This window comes from Furipterus horrens, unplaced genomic scaffold (genome assembly GCF_987537825.1).
Source record: "Furipterus horrens unplaced genomic scaffold, mFurHor1.1.pri manual_scaffold_6, whole genome shotgun sequence".
In the NCBI taxonomy this organism is placed as follows: Eukaryota; Metazoa; Chordata; class Mammalia; order Chiroptera; family Furipteridae; genus Furipterus; species Furipterus horrens.
The window spans coordinates 15,964,862-15,990,110 of NW_028327176.1; the positions used below are offsets into that span (position 1 = coordinate 15,964,862).

At 43.1% G+C, this 25,249-nt stretch overlaps 1 protein-coding gene across 4 annotated transcripts; it reads left to right on the forward strand.

Moving 5' to 3' along the window:
* The first annotated feature begins 573 nt into the window (after window positions 1–573).
* GTF3C2 (general transcription factor IIIC subunit 2) lies at window positions 574–24,473 on the forward strand. Of its 4 annotated transcripts, XM_090281019.1 has the most exons (21): window positions 574–784; window positions 952–1,086; window positions 5,773–5,845; window positions 11,835–12,105; window positions 12,268–12,589; window positions 13,172–13,478; window positions 15,359–15,453; window positions 16,076–16,153; window positions 16,302–16,400; window positions 17,481–17,708; window positions 17,886–17,997; window positions 18,214–18,322; window positions 19,627–19,652; window positions 19,835–19,964; window positions 21,902–22,046; window positions 22,152–22,313; window positions 22,504–22,591; window positions 22,814–22,942; window positions 23,244–23,396; window positions 23,500–23,607; window positions 23,903–24,473. In XM_090281019.1, exons 4-21 carry the CDS (start codon window positions 11,859–11,861, stop codon window positions 24,119–24,121), a joined length of 2,757 nt encoding a protein of 918 aa, XP_090137145.1. In that variant the 5' UTR covers window positions 574–784; window positions 952–1,086; window positions 5,773–5,845; window positions 11,835–11,858; the 3' UTR covers window positions 24,122–24,473. The 4 variants fall into 4 exon arrangements, with proteins under 4 accessions (XP_090137145.1, XP_090137143.1, XP_090137142.1 ...); XM_090281017.1 differs by lacking the exon at window positions 5,773–5,845 and having other exon boundaries at window positions 575–784; window positions 887–1,086; XM_090281016.1 differs by lacking the exon at window positions 5,773–5,845 and having other exon boundaries at window positions 575–784.
* Window positions 24,474–25,249: the final 776 nt, after the last annotated feature.

Genomic DNA, 25,249 nt, shown 5'->3' on the forward strand with positions numbered 1-25,249 from the left:
ATACAGAATTTATTAATTTTTTTTCACCCGCATCCCACCACCCAGTTGAAGGAGCAGGGCAAGCCGATGACCAAGCCCAGGGTCCAAGCCAGAGTCTCACTCGAGTGTAGTGTCTCTACGTTAGGTTTTTCTATTCCTGCTCCATCCCTTTCCTTTTTCCCAGCCCGCCTTTCATTGCGTTAGCGTCTCACGCCCATCCTTGACTTCACTAGTGGTTGGATCTGCGGGAGGGTGGGGGGTCGGGATGAATGCCCCGCGGCGGAAGCCGGAGTCGTCTGGCGACCCGCCGCAAGTATTCCTTTGTCTTCTAGTCTGTTTTCTGCTCGCACGGCGCGGGGCTTGCAAGTGAAGACTCACATCCGGCCTAGCCCTGCCCGCCATAGGCCGGCAGTCTTGAACGAAATCCAGGATTCCGCGCTTTGGAAAAACAGCACCATCAAGTATTGCGTAGAGACCGCGCAGGCGTCAATCTTACCTTCTGGACACTGCAATTCCCAGAAGGCCGTGCAGCGTCCTCTGCGCCGCTCAAGCCTGGGAGCTTCGTCCGCTCCGACCGAAAGGGTTCGGGAAGTCTCGCCGCACTGCATTATGGAATACATAGTATAATAGAAAACGTCTTCCGGCACAAACTACGGACTAAACTCACGTGTTTACCTTGTTCATTGGCTTCAGCGGCCGGGGTGGGGCATCAATGAAGAGTAGCTCCCGGACTGCGTCATAAGACCGCGACCAGACGGGCGGCGCCATCTTCGAACTTGGACTTCCGGAAGGACTTTGGTTGAGGGTGAGTGTACCGCCATGGGGTGTGCGGGGGGGGCCCCACGATTACTCCTCCTCCTTTTTCGGTAGGCTAAGATATTGGCTCCGCTATTCCATTTCTGCACAGCATTGCGATCTCCAGCCCCTAGGCTGCTACAGAAACCATCATGCTCCCCACTTCCTTCCCCACAGTGGCAAGAGTGCATCACCCATCTCTGCTAACCAAGGGTCTTGCCTTCCCCCACGCGGTGTCCGCAACACGACATCCTGTGTCCCGGCTTCGGTGCTGCTTACAGTAATTACCTCCCTCGACTCTGCGAACGTACAGTAAGTCCTCAACCTTAGGAAATTCAGAGCTGGCCTCAGGCATGGACTAGTGGTGGAAGCTGCTCCCACACCCAGGACTGAGGGAGGGCAGGTGGTAAGCCCTATAGTAGTTGAGGTCAGTCTTCTCATTCTGCTATGTCTCAGTCTCTTCCTTGCGGAGTCTCTTCTAATTCTGGGGGTTGTGCCCCGCGCGCGCTGCAACCTCATTGGCGCAGTCAAGGGCCAGTTACGTTTCCCTGTCTAGCCCTTTAATTCTGTGGAAAGTTGGCTGCCTGCTGGGGAAGGCAGAGGTGACGACTTCAACCCCACGCAGTGATAACTCATTTTGTTAAGAGAGGTGTAAGGGTATGGCCAAGCCTCTTCGCGCTAGCGGCATATCGTTACACAAACTTGTCATTCCTGTGCCATCATCACTTTTTGCCATCTATATTCTCATCAACTGTAGTATCATTTTCTTAATAGTTTTATTTTAAAAAGACTTTATTTATTTTTAGAGAGAGGGAGAGAAAGATAGATAGGGAGAAAGGGCTATCTGTTGCCTTTTGTACTTGCCCCAACCGGGGACCCAACTTCAACTCAGGCATGTGCCCTGATGGGAACCCAACTGGTGGCCTTTTGCTTTGCAGGACAATGTCCAGCCAACTGAGGAGCACCAGTCAGGGCAATAGTTTTCTTTAAATTGGCCTGTTTTTAAAGTTTAAGTGCTTTAGTCTCCATCTAAGCAATATAGATGACCCCACAGGTTACATGGGCTTGTTATAGTTGGTTTTTTTTTAACTTGTTTAAAATCATTTTGCATACCACCAGTTGTGCCATAGGAACACTTTGGGACACAGTATGTTAGACCAATGAGTTTAAAGTAATTCCATATTTGAGGAACAGTGTCATCTAATTATTTTCCTTGGCTGAGGTCAGGCAGGCAACTGGGAGTATCTTGGGAACTAGGCAAGTTGGGGTGCATATGTAAAATTTTATAAACTCTAGTACAAGGTTACTAAACATTTCTTCCTTTATTTGTGTCCCAAAATTTGTATTGTGAGATCACAAATGGAAATTAACCATTAAACCCTGCTGCTTGCTGCCTTCTATATGAAGTAAAGCTTTGAAAGGGATTTTTGTACCTTGAGAAGTTAGCCTTTCAATCAGTGTAGTTTAACTATTACACTTAGCAGGTTCTGGATACAATGGTGAATCAGATAGGCAAGATCCCTATCTTATGAAACTTTTGGGGTTGATAGATATGAAATAATACTCATATCTCTTATCATAAGAAAATTCCAGACAGACTAAAGAGCTACATTTAAGATTCAAATTTAGAAAAAAAGTATTAGAAGAAAATAAAATAGGATATGTTTATGTCAATGGGGTAGAAAATGCCTTTTTAAGACAGAGAAGAAACAGAGCCATGAAAGAGAAGATTGAGAAATTTAACTCAAAATTTAACTTCAGTTTAGGAAGAACATTATAAACAAAGTTAAAAGAAAAGTAGGTACAGAGGAAAAATATTTGCAACATAAACAACATAATTCCATAGATCAATAAGGAAAAGATCAGTTTTCCCTATAGAAATATGGGCAAACTATATGTACAGGCAGTTCATAAAAGACATATAGCCCTGGCTGGTGTGGCTCAGTGGATTGAGTGCCAACCTGCAAACCCAAAGGTTGCCTGTTAAGTTCCCAGTCAGGGCACATGCCTGATTTGTGGGCCAGGTCCCCAGTTGGGGGCATGTGAGAGGCAACCAATCAATGTATCTCTTCCCCCCCACCCCAAAAATAAAATCATAAAAAATATATATAGATATCCAACATGCAAAAAGAAATTAACTTCTATTATCAGGTCAGTTAAAATAAATAAAGAATTCTTTCACCCATAAGATTGGCAAAAATTAAAGATTGGCAAGGGTGTGTTAAAATGGCTAGGTATAGTTAGTGGGAATATATATTGGTTTTTATTTCAATGAACTGTTTGGCATTACCTGTTAAATTTTAAAATGTGCACATCTTTCAACTTGGTACAGAATTCCACTTCAGATGCTCATTCTAGAAAAAAGATTTCTCATTAATAAAGAAATCTGTACTAGAATGCGTTGCGTTATTGTTTGTAATAGTATTATAACCCAATTGTCCTCAAATGGAAAATAACTAAGTTATAATTCTAGAGAACAACATATAATAACCAAGAAAAATGAGATAAATATATGTGAACTGATAGAGAAAATATTTTAAGACATATAGTATGGAGGTTCTCTTGGCTGATCTCCACCATGGCACACTGAATGATGGAAACCACCTAGGATTTTCTCCCATAGACCTGATCACTCTGCCTCTGCTGGTTGAGTTAAATGCTTGTCAGGAGTCATTGTATTGGTTTCCAAATCTGTTTATGTCAGTTGGTGTGTCATTATGTTTAAATACAGTAATCCCTCTCTATGTCACGGTTCACTTATCGTGGCCTCACTGTATCGCGGGATTTTAAAAAATATTATAATTATTGCAGATTTTTCGCTGTATCGTGGGATTTTGCAGTACGGTATACGTATGTTGTTGAACTTATGTAGATTTAAGAGTAGAATAAATGTAAGGTTCCTACTTCGCGGGGGTGGGTCTCGAATAATACCCACAATAAGTGAGGGAATACTGTAATTATGTTACAGATTTAAATTTTAAAGAAATTTGAGTATGAAAGAATTAATATCTATTAAAACTAAATTGGAACATGGCGGATACACAGGTATTTTACTGTTATTCTTTATATTCTACATATATTTATAAATATTTTGTATCATCTAAAAGTTTTATAAAAACCATTCTAAAAAAAAAGAAAGCAAACTAAGTTGAATGCTTTAGAAACACAAAAGAGATGAGTTTGCAAACAAGCAAAAGTGGTGTGAAATAAGTGTGAGAGAGACAATTGTAAGATTGAGGAGCATTTGTAAAAAATCTGAAAGGTTAATGCACTTGAGTTGCTTCTGAAGGAAAGAGAATGTTTCAAGAAAATAATGGTAAGTAGCCTCACTGCTGCTGAGAGGTCAAGTTAAACAAGACTGAGAAGTGTTAATTGGATTAACTGACAGCAATTACTGCTGACTTTCAGCTTCAGGGATGAGTTGGGGGCAATATCCTAATTAGGAGGAAGCAGGGTAATTAAAATGTAAGGGTAGACTACTCTCAAAAGTTTGACCATGAGAGGGAGGAGGAAGGCATTAGTTGGAGGAAGAGTATGAGTTGAAGGGTAATTATATGTGTCTTAAGATGAGAATTATAAACATATTTAAATGCTCTTTGGAAGGAGCCTGTGGAAAGGAAAAGGATAAATGACTAGTTTCCATAAGAGGGGGAAAATGAGGCCTGAGCGCTAGTGGAAGGTGTGGCATTAGAAAGTGGATGAGGGAGCAGTTCAGATGCTGGGAGGATTAGGCTACTTGACAAGAAATCTAAGTATTTCCCATCTGATGGCTTTGGGTTTTGTTTCAGAAACCAGAGGCAAAGTCATCTGCTGAGAACCAGGGTATCAGACATTAGGAGAGAGAAAGTGTGATTGCTAGCCCTTGGGCATCTTAGATGCACAAAATGGAGATTGATGATTGGTTCATCCAGGGCTCAAATTTTGCCAGGCCTGTGAACCGAAAAGAAAGGAAGTTCATAATGTCCATGAGAGTCTGATTAAAATGAAATCTAGCTAGATTGCATGTGGTCACCATAGGGAGAGATTGGAGAGGTCAGTGGATAGAGGCTAGATATGGTTGAAGAACAGATACAATGATAGTAGTTGAGTAATCTGGCTGTAATGATGGGAGATTGTGATCAGATAGTGGGTGTCTTAGTGATTTTGGAGGTTAAAAGGTTTTATGTGATGACAAGGTCCAGAGTGTGACATCAGAATGATTAGCAGTGCTTTAGCTGAATGTTACAAGCTTCAAAGAAACAAGAATTTTACAAGAGGAGAAGGACTATTTGTCAAGAAGTGGCATTGGAGAGGAATTGAGAAGACACTGATTCCACTTTCTACCCTGGGGTAAGTGGGATGTGAGAGAACGAGCAACCTCCACTTGAGAGCCCAGAAAGCTAGAAATTTCATTCCTGGAAGTTTACCATCTGAGTTCTGAATATGATTTAAGTCTTGCTGATTACTGTGCTCTTGAAGAACTCAAATTGGGACCTGAGATTAGAGAGGAGAGAGGCTGGCCAGCAGGTATGCATTTTGCTTGTGCAGATTGTGGCAACGAAATGGTTCTGGATTTGGTTGCTAGAGAAGGGTCTTCCCCATTTGCTCTGTCACTTCCAGTTTGCAGAAGCAACTTGGTTATGAACCCATCAGCTGTGGCAGGGGCTTCTTGATACAGCAAGTGGGTCACCATCATGGCATAGGAGAGGCCATGTGGTTCTTGAATCAACAGCTGTAAAACGACTTTCCAATTTGACAAGCCCTTATTCCTAAACTATTTTTCCTCCCAACCCTCCCAATGATCTTCTATGCAGCTGATTCTCAAACTTGAGTGTGCACCAGAATCTCTTGAAGGGCTTGTTATAACAAGTGCTGGCCCCAGCCCAGAGTTTGATTCCGTAGGTCTGGAGTAGGACTGGAAATGGGAATTTTAACAAATTTTGGAGTGATGCTGAGTCTGCAAGTTCTGGGACCACACTCTGAGAAACACTGACATGAACCATTTAATACCTTTAACAGGGATCCCCCAACCTCCGGGCTGCAGACCAGTATTGGTCCAGGCCTCTTTAAGAACTGGGCTGCACAGCAGGAGGTGAGCTTGAATGTAATGCTCTGGAATCATCCCCAAACCACCTCCCCCTCAACCCCTACCCTGGTCTGTGGAAGAATTGTCTTCCACAAAACCAGTCCTTGGTACCAGAAAGTTGGGGGACTCCTGTTTTAATAAACCCCTTTTAGCTTGAACTGACTAGAGAGGATTCAATTCTATGCAACTGAACCTTGGCCAATAGAGAAGGCAAAAATAAATTTATTCACATGTTCTTTGTCCTTAGGTAAGGAAGTAGTTTTTGTATTTCCTCAAGATTTTGCTTTATGTATTTTGTTGCTATGTTATTTGATGTCTAAAAATTCATAACATTTATATCTTTTATATGATTTGAAGTTTTATTCATTATAAAGTACTCCTTTTTGTCCCATTTAATACTTTTTCCCCTGAATTTAACATTGCTATTACCATCAAAACTTTTTTCTTTTTTCTCCCATTTGACTTGTATATTTTTAAAATTTAAACTATATATATATTTTTAATTACTTATTTTTTTTTTTTGTTTTTTTTTTTTTTTTAATTTTTAGAGAGAGGGAAAAGGAGAAAGAGAGGGAGAGAAACATCACTGTGTGGTTGCCTCTCACTCGCGACCCCAACTGGGGACCCGATGTGCAACCTATTCATGTGCCCTGACTGGGAATTGAACCAGCGACACTTGGCTCGCAGGCCGATGCTCAATCTACTGAGCCACGGCAGCCAGGGTTATATTTTATTATTTATGCTATTACAATTGTCCCAATTTATCCTCCTTTGTCCCCCTTCCCCCAGACCCCTACCACTCCTTCAGGCAATTCCTACACAGTTTTCCTTGTCCGTGGGTCACACATATATGTTCTTTGGCAACTATATTCCCTATGTGTACTTTACATCCCCAAGACTATTCTGTAACAACAAATTTATATTTCTTAATCCTTTATCCTTTTTCCCCATCCCCTCACCCCCCCCCTCAATCTGGCAACCATCAAAATGTCCTCTGTATCTTTGATTCTGTTTCTGTTCTGCTTATTTGTTTATTTCATTTTTTAGATTGTATTATTGCTATGTATTGACATTTTATTGTTAATATTTTTTATCTTTTTCTTAAAGAAGTCCCTTTAACACTTCATATAATAATGGTTTGGTGATGATGAACTCCTTTAGTATTTTTCTTGTCTGGGAAGCTCTTTTATCTGTGCTTCAATTCTAAATGATATCTTTGCTGGGTAGAGCAATCTTGGCTGTAGGTCCCTCCTTTTCATGACTTTGAATATTTCTTTCCAATCCTTTCTAGCCTGCAAAGTTTCTGTTGAGAAATCAGCTGACAGTCTTATGGGAACTCCTCTGTAGGTAACTAACTGCTTTTCTCTTGCTGCTTTTAAGATTCTCTCATTATCTTTAACCTTTGGCCTTTCAATTATGATGTGTCTTGGAGTGGGCCTCTTTGCATCCATCCTGTGTGCGACTCTCTGTGCTTCCTGAACTTGCATGTCTATTTCCTTCACCAAATTAGGGAAGTTTTCCTTCATTATATCTTCAAATAGATTTCCAATTTCTTGCTCTTTCTTTTCTCCTTTTGGCACCCCTATGATGTGAATGTTGGACCTCTTAAAGTTGTCCCAGAGGCCACTTATACTGTCTTCATTATTTTGGATTCTTTTTGCTTCTTGCTGTTTTAATTCATTGTTTGTTTGTTTTTTGCTTCCTTATGTTCCAAATTGCTGATTTGATTCTTGGCTTCATCCACTCTACCGTTGATTCTCTGTAAATTGTTCTTTATTTCAGTTAGTGTAATCTTCGTTTCTGACTGGATCTTCTTTTTGCTGTTGAGGCTCTTGCTAGGTTCATTGAGCATCTTTATAACCAGTGTTTTGAACTCTGAATCTGGTAGATTGCTTGTCTCCATTTTGTTTAGTTCATTTTCTGGATTTTTATTCTGTTCTTTCATTGGTGCCATGTTTCCTTGTCCTGTCATTTTGGCAGCCCCCCTGTGTTTGTTTCTATGTATTAGGTAGAGCAACTACATCTCCCAGGCTTGGTAGAGTGGCCTAATGTAGTAGGTGTCCTCCAGGGTCCAGTGGTACATTCTCTCCTATCACCCAAGCTAGATACTGAAGGTGCGCCCACTGTGTGGGCTATGTACACCCTCCTGTTGTAGTTGAGCCTTGATTGCTGTTGGCAAATCAAAAACCAGCCACTGCTTGTGTTCTGACTGGGGCCACCCAGTATAAGCTAGAAAGTGATCTGCAAATGGCTGCTATTGTGCTGGGTTTGGAGGTGCCAGGTGGGGCCAAGCTGTGAACCGCGTCCGGCTGCTGCTAGTGCTGAGCCTGTGGCCACTTAGTGAGAGGTATGGGGCTTGCTGAGGCCAGATGCTGCTTGTTTGAGAAAATTTAGGAAAATCTGCAGCATGAGCCAAGACAAACCAGTTGTATGGAAAAACCACTGGAAACAGCTTGGGTGGGCCTGAAAGCTGAGTGGAACAGGGCCTCAGAATCACCAAGGTGGGGCCAACAGTGTGAGCCTGGTTGATGGAATGTCAGATGTGTTGCAGGGCCTGCCAGCTCTGTGGGGGCTGGGCTCAGAAAAGGAACAATGACCTCTGCCTGCACTTCTGTCTGGGAGAAAGGTGCCTCCTAGCTCTCCCCCTGATGCTGAACAATTCAGTTTTTCCCCATATGTCTCTGGTGTCTTAAGCTGCCACCCCTACTCTGGAGCTCAGAGGGAGGGAGGGAGGGAGTCAGTGTGCATGGGCTCTTTAAGAGGAACTGTGTGGGACTGCAGCAGTTTCCATCTTTCTCAGTCTCAATCCCGGCTGGTTTTTACAGCCAGAGTTATAGGGACTTATCTTCTTGGCTCTGGAACCTGGGGCTGGGACTGTTTGATCCTAGATATCCTTCCCGTTTTTTATCTCTCACTTGGTGTGGGACCAGCCTGTTCTGCATCTCTACCCTTCCTACCAGTCTTGGTGTGGTTTCTTCTTTAATTCCATAGTTGTAGGACTTCCATTCAGCTCAAATTCTGGTGGATATGAATGATGGTTCTGTAGTTTAGTTGTAATTTTGATGTCTTGTCCTTAATATTTTAATTCACCTTTTTACTTTCAGCTTTTTGAGTTCCTTTGTTTTAGACATCTTTTTAAAAGCCTGTAGTTTGGCTTTTTAAATTGATTCAAATTTTTTAATGGATAAATTTATCTGATATATGCTTATTGTTTAATTAACGTTTTATCTTGCTCTGTCATCTTAATGGGATTGTGTGTTTGTGTATGTATGTGGTGTGTATCCTTTATTTTTAATCTTTTATATGGTCTTGTTAAAAGTTCCTTCTGGTTCTTATGGCATACAGGGTATCTTGGAAGCAATATGACGTACTGTTTTTAGCTCTATTAAACATCTAAATGGTATTAATAACATCTATATGTTTTCTGTCTACCAAACTTGGAAACAAAATTAGAATACTTCTTTTGTCTTTCTCCACTACAACCAGAATACTGATATTTTTACATTGTGGGGCATTTAAAATTTTTAAGTTAGAGTCTGTTGTATAGCTATAGTTACCATGGTTGTTTGAACTCAATTGATATACTGCTCTTAAATGCTTACTGCCAATTTTATACCACAACTTGTCCATTAGAAAGTTCTTAATATTGATTTATCTTTCATTGGCTAAAGTAAGAGTGCATCAATTTTAAATTTCTAGAAACTTGATTATTGAAAATGTCATCCTATTGCTTTTACGTGCATGACATCCCAGTTAAGTAAAGAATTCTCTTGCCCTGACGGGTGTGGCTGAGTGGATTGGGCCAATCAGTGTTTCTCTCGCACACTGATGTTTCTCTCCCTCTCTTTCTCCCTCCCTTCCTTTCTCTCTAAAATTTAAAAAATAGGAAGGAAGAAGGAATTGTCTTGATCCTCCTTGTGTTTTTTTATCTTCTAGAAATCAATTGTTTCTGAGAACTGTGAGGCAGACCTGATTATTTTTCCCTTTTGTAGGAGAAATTTAGTATTTTCATTAAGATATTTCTTGATGTTGATGATTCTTTATTGATTTTGCTTTTTCTTTTACATGGATGCCTTTTGGATCTGTAGACTGAGGTCTTCCTTTATTTCAGGAAAGTACTGTATTTTTTATTTCAGGAAATTTTTTCTGTTAAATTTTTGTAGTATTTTGTTGATGTTGTACCCATTTTTCATCTCTCTTTAGGAACATCAGTTGTTCATTTGTTGGCTTCCCACTTTCTATTTTCTATCTGTGTCATCTTCATACCAATCACTTTTATCTCTTTGCAAGCTATGTGGTTTTTCTCAAACCTGTCTTCATATCACTCATTTTCTTTTCAGCACTATTAATTTCAACATTTTGCTTCTGTGGTTTTCATTCCATGATTTTGTTCTTTTACTCAGTTTCTTCCCTTATGACTTTTTACCTTGCCGTTGTGTTATCTCTACTTTTATCTCTTTTTCTAGAATTCCACAGTCTCTGTTTTTCTTCTTTTGTTCTTTTTTGTTTTTTTTAATAGAGCTTTTGTTGGATTTTTTTTTTTCTCCTGTTTCCTGGAGTCTTTCTTTGAAAGGGTGCTTTTTCTTTTCCTTTTTCATGTTTTTGTCTTTATTTTTTTCTGTAGTGTTTATGCATAGGTTCCATTTAGATCCTTTTTGTTTATTACTAATTTTGAATAGAGTATTTCTGTCAGGGATTGCTGTTTACCAAAGAACAATGCGGGTAGACTTTCATTGACCTCTATTTACTTTGACATTGTTGTATTCTGTCTTTAGCACATGACCTTATATTGTGTCCTTAGCACCTGAGTTAGAGGGTTGGCTGTTGTTATAATTTATAATCCACTTAGACTGTAGCTTCTTCAAGAGAGACAGTTGTGAACTTTAATTTGTATGACATTTCTTCTGGTTCTTTTATTAGCAAACTTTTCTATTGAGGCTGATGATTTTTTTATCCTTAAGATATATACAGCCCTGGCTGGTGTGACTCAGTGGATTGGGTGCCGGCCTGTGAACCAAAAGGTTGCTGGTTCGATTCCCAGTGAGGGCACATACCTGCGTTGCAGGCTGGGTCCCCAGTCGAGGGTGTGTGAAAGGCAATGGATCAGATCAATGTATCTCTTACATACTGATGTTTGTCTCCCTCTCTTCCCCTCTCTCTAAAAGAAATAAATAAAAATCTTAAAAAAAGAAAAGACATATACAGACCTAATGAGGAGGAGTTCCCCTCCTCAGATTTGAGCTATTTCTCCCCCTTTGTCACAGACAAGCAGGTTATCCTAGCCAAAACCTGGGCCCTTGCAGAGTTCTGTGTCGCTCAGGTTTTTGGTTTGGTAGTCAATGTTTTGTTCATCTCTGTCAGTTTACTTTAGTCCATGGTTACACAGCTGATTTCCTAGGTTTGAAGAAAATGAAGATTCATGACCATTTTTTAGTCTATTCTCCATTGTGGAAAAAGTCTTTTAATGTAGTAGGATGTTCCTTAATTGTATCAAAGCCTACCACCTCCCCAACCCATGTGAAAGATTGATGACAGGGCACCAGAGAACTGTTTTACTAATTTTTAATTAAGTCTGTACCTTGACTAATATTCACAAAGATGGATGTTAACTCTAGGCATTCAATGCAATATGCTTACGAGAAACATTCCGCACTTTTAATTAAATAATGTAAATAAATCTCTTAGTACAGTGCTTGACACGTAGCAAGTGTTTAATAAATTGTAGCTTTATGATTGTTTGTTTATTGTCAGCTCCACTAGCATGTATGTTCCATGAGGGCAGCAGCCTTGTCTGTCTTGCTTATTGTCGTATTACCAGTTCCTAGAACAGAATCTGACACATAGAAGATGTTTAGTAGTTATTGTTGAGTGAATGAATGATCAGGGAGTTTAAGTTTCTTGTTGCAGGAGGAGGTGTGAGGGGACCGAAGTAGAAAAATCTGAGCCGGTACAAATGGCTTTTGCCCTCTTCTCATTTGTCTGTCTCTGTATGCAGGGGCAGCCATTTTAGGGGGTGCTGATGGATACCTACGGGGTCGGCTATGTTGCTCTGGGGGACGCCGGCCCCATGGGGAACATAACTGTAGTAGACTCTCCCGGACAAGAGGTGCTAAACCAACTTGATGTCAAGACCACTTCAGAAACAACCAGTACAGAAGCTTCCATAGAGATGTCTTTACCTACCCCTTTGTCTGGCTTTGAGGATTCTCTTGATGAGAAAAAGCTCCTTCCAGAACAGGAAAGCCTTTCTAGACTGGAACAACAAGGTATGTAACTTGTCCTTTCATCTTTCTCTCTCCCCGTGATTAGTTTAAGACGAAAGAGAACAGGTTGAGCTCAAAATTCTTAACACACCTGGTTATGAAATAGTCTATTCTAAAAAAGTTCGAGCTCTGTTCCCATCTCATAGACCTGTTTCTTCTCTACAGATCTTTCTTCAGAGATGTCAAAGGTCTCAAAGCCTAGGACCTCAAAGCCTGGCCGGAAGAGAGGTGGCAGGACACGGAAAGGCCCCAAAAGGCCCCAACAACCTAATCCTCCAACAGCCCCTCTGATTCCTGGTCACTTAGATCAAGCCAACCCTCTATCCATCCCCATGCCTAAGAAACGAGGTCGAAAGCCCAAGGCAGAGCTGCTACTGCTGAAGCTGTCAAAAGGCCTAGATCAGCCAGAGTGTCCACCTCCAAAGAGGCCTCCTGAGGACTTTGAGACCCCACCTGGGGAACGGCCCCGCCGAAGGGCTGCCCAAGTGTAAGAATTGGGGCACACCTTGGTGGAGGGGGGGTTGGGGTAAAGGGATCTGGGGCTCAGATGTTGGAGGAGAGGACTATGGTGAATCATCAGGTAAGCGGGGGTGATGTCTGGGTTGAGAGGACTTGCACAATCTTCTGGCTAACCACGCACCTTTAATCTGTTGCTAACTTTGAGAGGTTTCTTTCTGTACCTTGTATCCTATCACATTTTCCACAGTTTCCCCTAGGTCTTTATTGCAATTTTACCACCCAATATATATCAGTCTATTCGTGCTTCTCCTTTTTTTTTTTTTCCCTTTGCCATCAGTGATTTTTGACTGTGATAGAGTGAAAAGTGCTTAGGGCTTGGAGTCAGGAGAACTAATTTAGATCCCACATGTTATCTGAATCATCTTGGCCAAGTCACTTAACTTTCCTGTATTTCTGTTTCTTCATCTATCAAATAGGAAGAGGCAATTAATAGCTGCTTCACAGGGTCATGGGGAGGATCCAGAGAAATAAAAATGAGCCAAGGGTCTGGAAAAGTGGGCTCTTAGTTAAGTGTTTGTGAGTATGGTTCTGACTCTGCCCTATCCCACAGGGCACTTCTGTACCTTCAGGAACTGGCTGAAGAGCTCTCCACAACCCTGCCTGCTCCAGTGCCCTGTACTGAGAGCCCCCAGACGAGCAGCCCTACCAAACCAAAGAAAACACGGCAACAGCCAGCCTGTCCAGGTGGAGAAGAAGAGGTAGACACTACACAAGACGAAGACTTTGTTCTTCAGGTTGAGGCTGAAGATGAAGAAGAAAGTGAGGCCCCAAGTGAGAGCTCATCTGAACCTGAGCCTGTTGTACCCCGAAGCGCCCCACGAGGATCCACTTCAGGGGTAACCTGGATGGGAAAGAAAGTAAATGGGGAAATAGTAGGATTACTGGGCGGGGAGGTCGGGGGGTGGTCAAGAGGGTACCCAGGAGAAAAGCTTTGACCTAGTAACTATAATGGCCAAAAGAGGTAAAAAGAAGTAAGGGACAACTTCACATAGTTGGGATTGCAGGGGCTGCAGGTGTAAGTAAGCAAGTTTATTCATTCATGTATTGAGTATCTGCTCTGTACCAGGAAACAGAAATGTGAATAAGACAGAGCCCTGCCTCACAAAGTTCAGGGTGGTAAGTGCTAGACCATGGGTGAACAAAATGCCTTAGGCATATAGGGGAGGGGTGTCTTAACTGCTTAGGCCTCACAGAGGAATGATAGTTCAGCTAGTTCTTGAAAGGTGAATGGAAGTTTGCCAGACAAGATTGGTTTTCCCAGAAATTGATTATGGTTGCAGCATAAGGCCTGGGGTAAAGTGATGGGGAGATTACACTAGAGAGGATAAAAGGACTAAGATTGGTAGGAGCCAACAGAGGTGTTTGTTTAATTGGGGTAAAATTCACATAACTGGAAACTTACCATTTAAAAATGTACAGTTCAGTGGCATTTAGTGCATTCACAATGGTTTGCAACTGTCATCACTCTCCATTTCCAAGACTTTTTCATCATCCCAAATAAAACTGTACAACAAAGGTTTTTAAGTACAAAAATAACATGATGAGTTAGGAAAACAGGTCAATATGCAGTTGATGATTAAAAGACAGCTTCAGTGATCTAGGTGAGAGATGGTGAGGGCCTGAATCAAGCAGTGAAGGAAGAGGAGGTGGCTGGGGGGCGGGGGGAAGATTCAGAGGAATACGAGAGAGTTAAAGGCACTTGGGAGTTGAAGGAAAGGAAGGAGTAGGAGTTTCCAGCTTAAATGGTGGTCTCATGCACTGAACTTGGGAACACAGGAAGAGTGGGTAGCGCAGGAAGGGCATAGGTGAGCAGGGCAGGTGATGAACTCACTTTCTGATATATTGATTTGGAGGTGCCTGTGCCATTGGCCATCTGTCTGGGGACATCTGGTCGCCATTCCCAGGGTGGGGCAAAAGTAGGTTTACAGTTGTTTGTATGGAAAAAATACAATAATTAGTACATAACAGAAGAATAAGCTCTGTTTTGTGTACTCACAACTGTAAACCTACTTTTGCCCCACCCAGTATATGGAACCAGTGCCTGTCTTAAGTGCAATATTTAAGGCAGCACAAAATCCCTCAGAAATCAAGATAAAATTTGATACAGCATTTTTAACAAATCAACGACCAAAATGCCAAATCTTAAATAAAGATAGACACTGTATCACTGAATTTTCCTTTTGCCTCAGGCCCCAGTATGACTCAGCACCACTGTATGGGTCTAGAATTTATAGAAAAGTTGATACCTAGTAAAGTTTGAGTTTACTAAAATGTGAACTTGACAATCAGTTCTAATGATGGAATGTGGGGTGAAATTACCAGCAGTGCATATATAGAGGGTTGAGCAGGAGTCAGAGTCTCTGGGAAAGACCATCATCAATGAAATCTGTTGGAGGAGGGAGAGCTGGTGAAGGAATATAAGAAAGGTAGGAGGAATAAGAAGAGACTACTCCAAAGGGCCGGAGTTTCAAGAAGTAAACGGGAGTCCTCTAAGTCCAGTACACGGAGATGTACTTGATGATCGAAAAGCAGATCACAGGTTTTGCAGTTTTGTTGGAGGAGCAGGAGCAAAAGGTAGAGAAGTTATGGTTGAAACGTGAATTGTTTAAGATTCTGATAGGGCAAAAGTTAGAGAGGAAGTGATGCCCGGAACAGTAAAAGCTGGGAAAGCTGTCTCCTGGGGACTTAATCCAGCCCAGAAAATCCTCCCCCTTAACTTTCTTTCTTTGATCCCCAGAAGCAGAAGCCACACTGCCGGGGAATGGCTCCCAATGGTCTACCAAATCACGTCATGGCTCCTGTTTGGAAGTGCCTCCATCTCACCAAGGACCTGTGAGACTTGGGGGCTGGGGGCTGGGGGCTGCGGATGAAAGGTTGGCAGTGGAGTGCAAAGGAAGAGCTAGAAGCGGGCTGTGGGAAAGAGGGAAGGCATCACAGGGCGGAGCACCGGGGGCGTTCATAAGTCAATGGCACTGTTGCCCTGACTGGTGTGGCTTGGTTGGGTGTGTCCCATGGACTGAAAGGTCACTAGTTCCAGTCCCAGTCTGGGCACATGCCTGGGTTGAGGGCCAGGTTCCCTTTTGGGAGCATGTGAGAGGCAACTGATCAATGTACCTCTCACACATCGATGTTTCTCTCCCTCTCTTTTTCTCTCCCTTCCCCTCTTTCTAAAAATAAATAAATAAAATCTTTAAAAATAAAAAATAAATAAACGGCACTGCCCAAAGGTAAGAGCTCTAGAGCCGTGCTGTCCAAATCGTAGCCACTAGCTGTGTGTGGCCGTTTAAAATTAGAAGTCCAGCTTCTCCTTTCCTCTAGCCCCATTTCAAGTGCCCAGTTAGCAGTTCCTGTGTTAGACAGATAATAACAGGTTACTTCCATCATCACAAAGTTTTATGGGGCAGCACTGCTCTAGACTTTATCTCCTTCATTGATGCTGCTTCTGTTCCTGTAGCCGAGAACAGAAGCATTCATACTGGGAGTTTGCAGAATGGATTCCTTTATCCTGGAAGTGGCACTTGTTATCTGAACTGTAAGTTGAAGAGACATCTTTGAAACCTTGAAGGGGGTGGTATCACTGGAGACAGAGGGGTGACAGAGGGCTCTGGATTTATGATGGGACTCCAAGAATGGGAGAAACTCTTCCAGATTCTGACTCCTATTCCTTTGCCTTCCCCTAGTGAGGCAGCTCCCTACCTGCCCCAGGAGGAGAAGTCTCCGCTGTTCTCTGTGCAACGTGAAGGAATTCCTGAAGACGGCACACTCTATCGAATAAACAGGTGAAGATTACATCAGGAGGGATTACATCTATTTTTTCTGATTCCAGGAGACAGAAGTAGAAAAATGAATGTTGAAAAGGATGGCAGATTGGCCCTGTTCCTCTCCCGATGCTGGTCCAATTGATCCCAAGGGTTGGAGTCCTGGGTAGATCTAGTCAGTCCCCTCTAATTTGCAGTGCTCATTGCCACTGGCCAGACTGAGCGAGCTAGAGAGACTAAGGGTCAAACCTGTTTACAAGGTCTTATCTACTCAGATAGACTGGCCCAAGACGGACCACTGTAGTAGCCAGGATGCACACCCTGACATCTTTGGAGGTGAGCTAGAACTAGAATGACTTTGGGAAGGAAAAGAGGAAGGTACAAACGGCAGCTAGGAGTGTTCTCACCTGTTGACTGCTCTTGATATTCTGGCCCTTGCTTAAGCCAGTTCACATTAGCCTCTGGTGGAACGCCCATTCTGTCCTCATTGTTTTTTTGTTATTTTTTAACTTAATTTTTTTAGAGGTGTTCAGGTTCACAGGAAAACTGAAAGGAAAGGACAGAGATTTCTCATACCTCCTGCCCCGACACATGCATAGCCTCTCCCTCTCTCAACATTCCTCACCAGCGTTGGTGAACCTACATCAGTTGATGAACCTACATCGACATGTCATAATCACTCGAAGTCCGTAGTTTACATTAGGGTTCACTCTTGGAGTGTACGTTCTGTAGGTTTGGACAAATATCTGATTACTTGTATTTATCATTGTGGTATCACAATCCTCTTTGCTCCACCTATTCATCCCTTTTACCCCAACCCCTGGCTATCACTGATCTTTTGATTATCTCTATAAGTTTGCCTTTTCCTGAATGTCATATAGTTGAAATCGTATAGTATTAGCCTTTTGAGATTGGCTCCTTTCACTTACTTTTAACGTTCTTCCATGTCTTCTCATTTCTATTTGAAAATGACCTACATAGGTCATTTCTTTTTAGTACAAAATAATACTTCATTGATGTATCACAGTTTATCCATTCACCTATGAAGTTATTAGCTTTTATTAACTCCTTTTTTTCATCCCATCTTTGACTTTTCTCTAGATTTAGTTCAATCACAGCACACCCAGAGCGCTGGGATGTGTCCTTCTTCACAGGGGGGCCTCTCTGGGCTGTGGACTGGTGCCCAGTGCCAGAGGGGGCAGCAGCCTCGCAGTATGTGGCCCTTTTCTCCAGCCCTGACATGAATGAGACACATTCGCTGAGCCAGCTTCATTCGGGCCCTGGGCTGCTCCAGCTCTGGGGCCTTGGAACCTTGCAGCACGAAAGCTGGTGAGGCGGGGCTGAGGCAGAGCCAGGGAGCATGGCTGAGGGGGGGAGGGGAGGTGTTGGGTAGAGTCCTGCGGGGTGGGGAGGGCTTAGATTGGATTGAGATAAGAGGAACACAGGCTCTGGCAGCCCTGGGCCCCTTCTTTCTATGCATTCTCCCCACATGGTTTCTCTCCTCAGTCCTGGCAACAGGGCTCACTTTGTCTATGGGATCGCTTCTGACCACGGCTGCGTCTGGGACCTTAAGTTCTGCCCCAGTGGAGCATGGGAACTTCCAGGCACTCCTCGACAGGTACCTCCCAGCTGGTTGTGTGATGGCCCCAGGACTCAGAGCTGACTCAGAAAGGCCCTGGGTATTCCCAGAGTTGGAGGGCAGAGTTTGGAGGGTGGTAGATGGCATTTTTTCCAGCAACTCCATATCATATTTTCAGAGATCAGAATCTCAAAAGTTTTCTGGGAGGCTCCTGAAGGCAACAAGCCTTAGCGCAGCTATGGTTTTACTTTCTAGGCTCCTCTCCTGCCCCGGCTGGGCCTCTTGGCTCTTGCCTGCTCAGATGGGAAGGTGCTGCTATTCAGTCTGCCTCACCCTGAGGCCCTGCTGGCACAGCAGCCCCCAGGTGAGTAGCACAGCAAGGAGAATGGGGCTTCTGTAGCGATGGCCAGAGCTTCAGAGGGCCTTTCCATCTCCCCGAAACTCCTCTAGGCCCCCTCTGTCTAGTAGTAAGCCTTACACAGGCACACCTCCTGTTCTGACTTCACACGCTTTGTTCTTGACCTCTTTCTTCAGCAGCCTGCAGTTATTTCTCTTTTGCAGACTTATAACTGCACTATTTCAGCACATTACTTTTACTTCCCCCTCTTCCCTGGTCTCCTGTGCTTTTAGGCCTCCTTTTCTTGTTGCCGCAGTTAAGTGGCTAAAGGCTAAGGCTGACAGATGGGGCTTGTCCCCCCTACCATACCCTTTAAAAAATATATATTTTATTTATCTAGCTTTAGAGAGAGGGGAAGGGAGGAGAAAGAGAGGGAAAGAAACATCAATGTGCGAGAGATACATCGATCAGTTGCTTCTCGCACGCCCCCAACTGGGGACCTGGCCCACTACCCAGGCATGTGCCCTGATTGGGAATCTAACTGGCAATGTTTCAGTTTTCAGGCCAGCACTGAATCTACTGAGCCACACCAGCCAGGGCTTCCCTGTCATACTCTTAATCTTGTCTTCAGCCTCTCCTGCCCTCACCACCACACATACATAGAAACACACTCTTCGTTGTGAAGAGAGGGAGAGAATGTGGAGCTGAAGATGAGCAAGAAGAGGAGAGTCAGGGAAAGGCAGCTCCTATTCGTTGAATTCATTTGTTTTTCTATTGTACTGAGTAAAGAAGAGGGCCCCCAGGATTGAACCCTGAGAAAGCCGTATTTGGTGATCTGGTGGAGGAGTGGCTTGAGGAGGGAATGAGAATTGAGGCTGTGAAGTCAGAATGGATAGACAATTCTTTCAGGAAGTTTGGCCATGAAGGGGAACACTGGGTAAAGGAAGGGTTTTGTTTGCTTGGTTTAGATAGGAGACAATAGTGCATGTTTGCGTGTGAATGTGAGAATAACCCAGCAGGGAGAAAGAAAGTAATGCAGGAGAAAGGACGGGTAACCAAAGAGCAAAGTTCTGGAAAAGGTGGGAGATGATGAGAAGAGAGCAGAGTGGCAGGATTAGCCATTCTGATAGGAAGGATACTATCAGGTCTAACAGGAGGAAAGAAGAAGATGGGGCAGAGAGAGGTAGGTTTGTACATTTGACGGTGGAAGGACAAGAGTGTAAGGGAAGGTCATTATTGAAAGGGTAGGGTGCTGATCTCAGAGCAAGGCTAATCGGGACCTCAGTCCTCTGGATCCAGAATATCAGTTGCTTCTCTTTTTCCCCTCACAGATGCAGTGAAGCCCGCCATCTATAAGGTGAGTGAGGAACCTGCTGCCTTTCTCAAGGCTCCATCTTCTAGAGCTTCCCATACTGATTCCATGAGTCTCTTTCTAACTCTGAGAGGTCTTCCTGTCCTGCTGGATTGAACACTACTTTGAGTCTTTGTTCCAGACAATAGGTATCCTTAACCCTAGTCCCATCTCTTCCATCTCTGCAGGTACAATGCGTGGCAACCCTTCAGGTGGGGTCTATGCAATTGTCAGACCCCTCTGAGTGTGGTCAGTGCCTTAGCCTGGCCTGGATGCCCACCCGGCCCCACCACCACCTGGCTGCTGGATACTATAATGGTAAAAAAACAAAACAAAATGTAAGGAGCTGTTGCTCTTTAGGCTTTCAAATATGCTTGTTTTGCGTTGTTTCCTTTTTGGATCAGTGTTGGGCATTACATAGTTATAAATATTCCAGCAATGTAAAAAAAAGTACAAAGAAGAAAGAGAAAAGGTACTAGGATTTTTCTATTCAGAAAAATAATTGAGTAGATAAACATCATTTCATGCAGCTCTCTATGCATATATACAGATAAAAAGAAATGAAAAGGTATTAAATTTAATTATACTTTAATTTTATAGAAGAGAAAGACAAGTGAAGCTGAAATATTAGCTAAGCTCCCAATAGTTCCTTTAAGATACTTTTAAGATTAAAAAGGAAAATAAGAGATTATAAATAACATTAAGTAGTTGGAGGTATTAGGTTATTGTTTTTAGTTTTTATTTATTTCTTTTTAGATTTTACTTATTTTTTTAGAGAGGGAGAAAGGAGGGAGACAGGGAGAGAAACATGTGTGAGAGAAGCATAGATCGGCTGCCTCTCACACACCCAACTGGGGACCTGGCACTCAACCCAGGCACATGTCCTGACCAGGAATCTTAACAGGCGACCTTTCAATCCACAGGCCAGGGCTCAATCCTCTGAGCCACACCAGCCAGGGCTAGGTTCTCACTTGTAAATGACAAGTTTATTTTTAGACATCATCAGTAGCCTTTTTGCTCAGGAGATAAGGAAATTAGTACATTTTTTCTTATCATCCCTCCCACCATCTCCTAATTGTGTTTCCTTTGGTGATATTATTCTTACATTGTCAGGGCACATGAAACTTAATGCTGTTTTGCTATCTTAATTCCCAAAGTTATTTAATCTTTATCTTATATTGAAATGATCTTGTCTCTGTCAGTCCTTTCATCTGCCTCCCCCTCCATTCCTGAATTATTTATGTTGCTTAGCTGGAATTCACTGTCAATACATTTTCCTTAAGAAAGGTTTATAGGTGCTTCTTTTCCTAAGTTTAAAAGAGGTTTTAGCTACACATATTTTCCCCAAATTTTATTTATTAAATTCTGTTGTTGTTTAATTTGTCTTTTATTTTTGTCAAAGTTACATTTTTGATTACCTCCTCTTCTGCTATCCTGGTCAGTCAGCTTGTTTTGGGTCAGCCAAGTTAGTTTCTTATTGTCCATTTGTTTTCTGTTCCTCTATATGTTGTGTCTTTTGGCTCCTTGCCTGTTCTCTTTGTCTTAGAGCACAGTTGGTAAACATTTCTGTAAAGGACCAGATAGAGCATTTGGCCTTGTTGGAACTATTCAGCTCCACCATTGTAAAGTGAAAGCTACCATACACATTAGGTAAATGAACGAATGTGGCTGTGTTCCAGTCAAATTTTACCAAACAGGCGGCAGGCTGTATGACTATATAGTTTGCCAACCCTGTCTTAGAGGGTTTATGTTCCTTTAAAAATCCCTTTACTTTTATTTATTAGTGAGTAGAGGCTACTGAGTGTAGTCAATCTACCTTTCAACCTCAGGTCCCGGCCTAAAATATTACTTTTTTTTTCCTTCCCCCTAAAGATTTTATTTATTTATTTTTAGAGAGAGGGAGAGAAACATCAATGTGTGGTTGCCTCTCACGCGCCCCCAACTGGGGACCTGGCCCGCAACCCAGGCAAGTGCCCTGACTGGGAATTGAACCTGCGACACTTCAGTTCTCAGGCCGGCACTCAGTCCACTGAGCCACACCAGCCAGGGCTAAAATATTACTTTTTTATTGCTGAGAATTGGAACAAAAAATATCAGGTTGAGTCTTTAAACCATGGAGGGAATGTTGGCTAGCTAATCATGATCCCTATGTCTTTTCCTTCGGGATCAGATCTGAGGATAGAAGATGGAGACAGTGATTAGAGCAAGGAGGAGAGAACCTTTCTTAATCCCTACATGTTCTGTCCCTACCTCAGGCATGGTGGTTTTCTGGAACCTTCCTACTAACTCGCCCCTGCAGCGAATACAGCTCTCCGATGGCTCCTTGAAGCTTTACCCGTTCCAGTGTTTTCTAGCCCATGACCAGGCTGTGCGTAGTCTTCAATGGTGCAAAGCCAACAGGTTGGAAGAGGGGAGTTGTGGAGGGAGGAGGTGAAGCGGGCACAAGCTGACTCTTCCAGACTTGTTCAGATTTGATCTTCTCCCTCATCTTCCATTTTTCCACAGTCATTTCATAGTATCTACAGGGAGCGACCGGAAAATCAAATTCTGGGACCTTCGACGACCTTATGAGCCAATAAACTCTATCAAGCGCTTCTTGAGTACAGAGCTGGCCTGGCTGACCCCCTACAATGGTGTCACTGTGGCTCAGGACAACTGCTATGCCTCGTATGGCAGGGTGGAGATAGGAGAAGCTCAGGGGACAGACACTAGGGGTTGGGGTGCAAAGTGGGTCAGGTTATTGCGGGGAGAGGAGGGTTGAGGGTTGTTTCACTGAGGTAGTTTGAATTCTGGAAGGACATGGGGAGAAGAAATGAATCTAATCTTAGAAAAAGGAAAGTTTTGTTTTCTCTTATAGTTATGGACTCTGTGGAATTCATTATATTGATGCTGGTTACCTTGGTTACAAGGCCTACTTCACTGCTCCTCGAAAAGGCACTGTCTGGGTGAGCCCCTCTCTGAAATCTTCATTACACAGGAAAATGATTCATTTACTACCTAGTGGCAGTCAGAAAGGGGCAGTAGTTTGGGATAGGTGTGTGGTAACTGTATCACCAGGAATATGGGTTATGATAAACTCATTTTTGTGTGTGTGTCTTCCTCATGAGACTGCAGTTCACAGAACTGATTGGATGAATGAATGAATGAAATCTGTCTCTTCCTATTAGAGTCTTTCAGGATCTGACTGGCTTGGGACAATAGCCGCAGGAGATACATCTGGAGAGCTCATTGCAGCTATTTTGCCTGATATGGCACTGAACCCAATAACTGTCAAGCGACCAGTAGAGCGAAGATTTGTACGTATATGAATATTTAATGAGAGCACCATCTGTTAGGTCCTAATCCATGACCTCCCAAATTAGTACTACAAATGAGTAGTAGAGTACAAGTTAGTACTAGGTCTCCCAGCCATAGTATTATCCCTGGAGCCTTGGTACAGAGTTGCACCAATATCCCTACCCTAGTGCATCTGAACATATGTTTAAACATACTACTTTCTTCATCTTTATGTCTCTCCTGCCCCAAACCAATTTTCTCTCTTTTACTTTTATTCCATCTTCAGTCTTATAGAACCCAATCTCATGGTCTCATTTCTAGCCTGTATATAAAGCAGATCTGATGCCATATCAGGATAGTCCTGAAGGTCAGGACCACTCCTCTGCTTCATCTGGGGCCCTCAACCCTCCGAAGGCTCGAACTTATGCTGAAACCGTCAACCATCACTACTTGCTCTTTCAAGACACAGATTTGGTAAATTAGGGCCAGGGGAATGGGTATGGCATTAGAAAAAGTAGCACAGAGATGCAAAACTAAGAGGCTGCTTGCTTTCTCCTGGTACACGTCCCCTCTCCAGAGTTCGTTCCATGGTCTGCTCCATAGAGAGCCAATGCTGCGAATGCAGGAGGGAGAGGTGCACTCTAGGCTTTGCCTGGACAGGCTGCAGCTGGAAGCGATTCATAAGGTAAGAACTTTGCCTCTCATCTTCTCCACCCTTCACTCTCATTTCCTCCCACCTCTGGGCCTGTGGTCAATGAAATGGGAGCTGAAAAGGCAACCGAGAGGGCTAATGAGGGAAAATAGCTCTGGCAAGTTCACCTTTAAGAGTTTACCTTGTTCGTTGTCTTCTCATTCCTGCCGCTCTCACTCCCTTAGGTCCTGTCCTTTCAGATTATGGCCCATGTTTCTTGCTCTCACCGCGAGGACTCACCCTAAAGCACCCATGAGCATCTGTCTTTTGTTTTCTGTTCTCTTCGCAGGTACGTTTCAGCCCAAACTTGGACTCCTATGGGTGGCTCGTATCTGGCGGGCAGTCAGGGCTGGTTCGGATCCATTTTATCCGTGGACTCACCTCTCCACTGGGCCACCGTATGCAGCTTGAAAGCCAAACCCACTTCAATGCTATGTTTCAACCATTCTCCCCTACTGAAGAGCCAGGCTTCTCTCCAACCAGCCATCACCTTCTGCCCGGTCTCTAGTTGTGATCTACACAGGACCCTTGGAATGAAGTCTGCCAAGAATAAATGGCCCCTGTGCACAGACCATGGGAACTAGGGCCTTCTTGACAGTGATGCTGCCAGGCCTGGACCTTTAGACCTGCCTCCCCAGGACTCCTTAGATACCTCTCCTTCCATCAACTTCTGCTGTCATCATAGCCCCCTGTGGGTAAGGGGGCCTTGCCCTCCACAAACTCTCAAGGCTCCTTAGCCTAAAACTATGGCTCACAAGAAACACTCAGGCCTGACCTAGGCTTGGGAGTCAAATTGCTCATATTGAGCATATTATGAAATGGGTAAAGCTAAGTAAAGGTACTGAGTGTTTTTGAGACCACATGCGAGTGGCTGTTTGGAGAACTGGAAAGGGTATCTACATGAAGGCTCCTGTCTGACTGTATTCCAGGATCCCATATTACTGCCTTCCCAGCTTCCTGTTTAGAGCAACAAACATGCAAACCCATGGGGGTAGAGGGAAGAGGTAGTAATTTATTGGACTGAAGCTACTTATAGTAGCTTTTTAACTGAGGAACACCACACACTACCAATAGAACAGTGGGTCATCTGACCCTACTTGAACACTCCTAGACAGTCATGTTTTAAATAGTTTTAGAGGGGAAAGGAGTTATGAGAGAGACATCAATCAGTTGCCTCTTGCACGCCCCCAACTGGGGACCTGGCCAGCAACCCAGGCATGTGCCCTAACTGGGAATTGAACCAGCAACCTTTTAGTCCACAGGCGGGTGCTCAATCTACTGAGCCACACCAGTCAGGGCGGCAGTCATGTTTTAAAACATCTACCTTTATATCCAGTCAGAGTAGTCCTTTATAAATTTTACCATGGGTATTAGGATATCTAGTCATTCTTCCCTTTGATTGCCCAAGTATTTAAAATAGCTATCATGTGTTTCCAGAATCTTTTCTAGATTGAATATCTTCAGTTACCTTAATCATTCTTTTACAAGTCATGATTTTTGATCCTTCATGATACTGTCACATTGTTGATTTATTAAACATGTTTAGCTACTTTATTTCAACCCTATATTGAGGAGGTGTTTAAACCCAAGTACAGTAATATTTTTTAAAGATTATATTTATTTTTTGAGAGAGGGG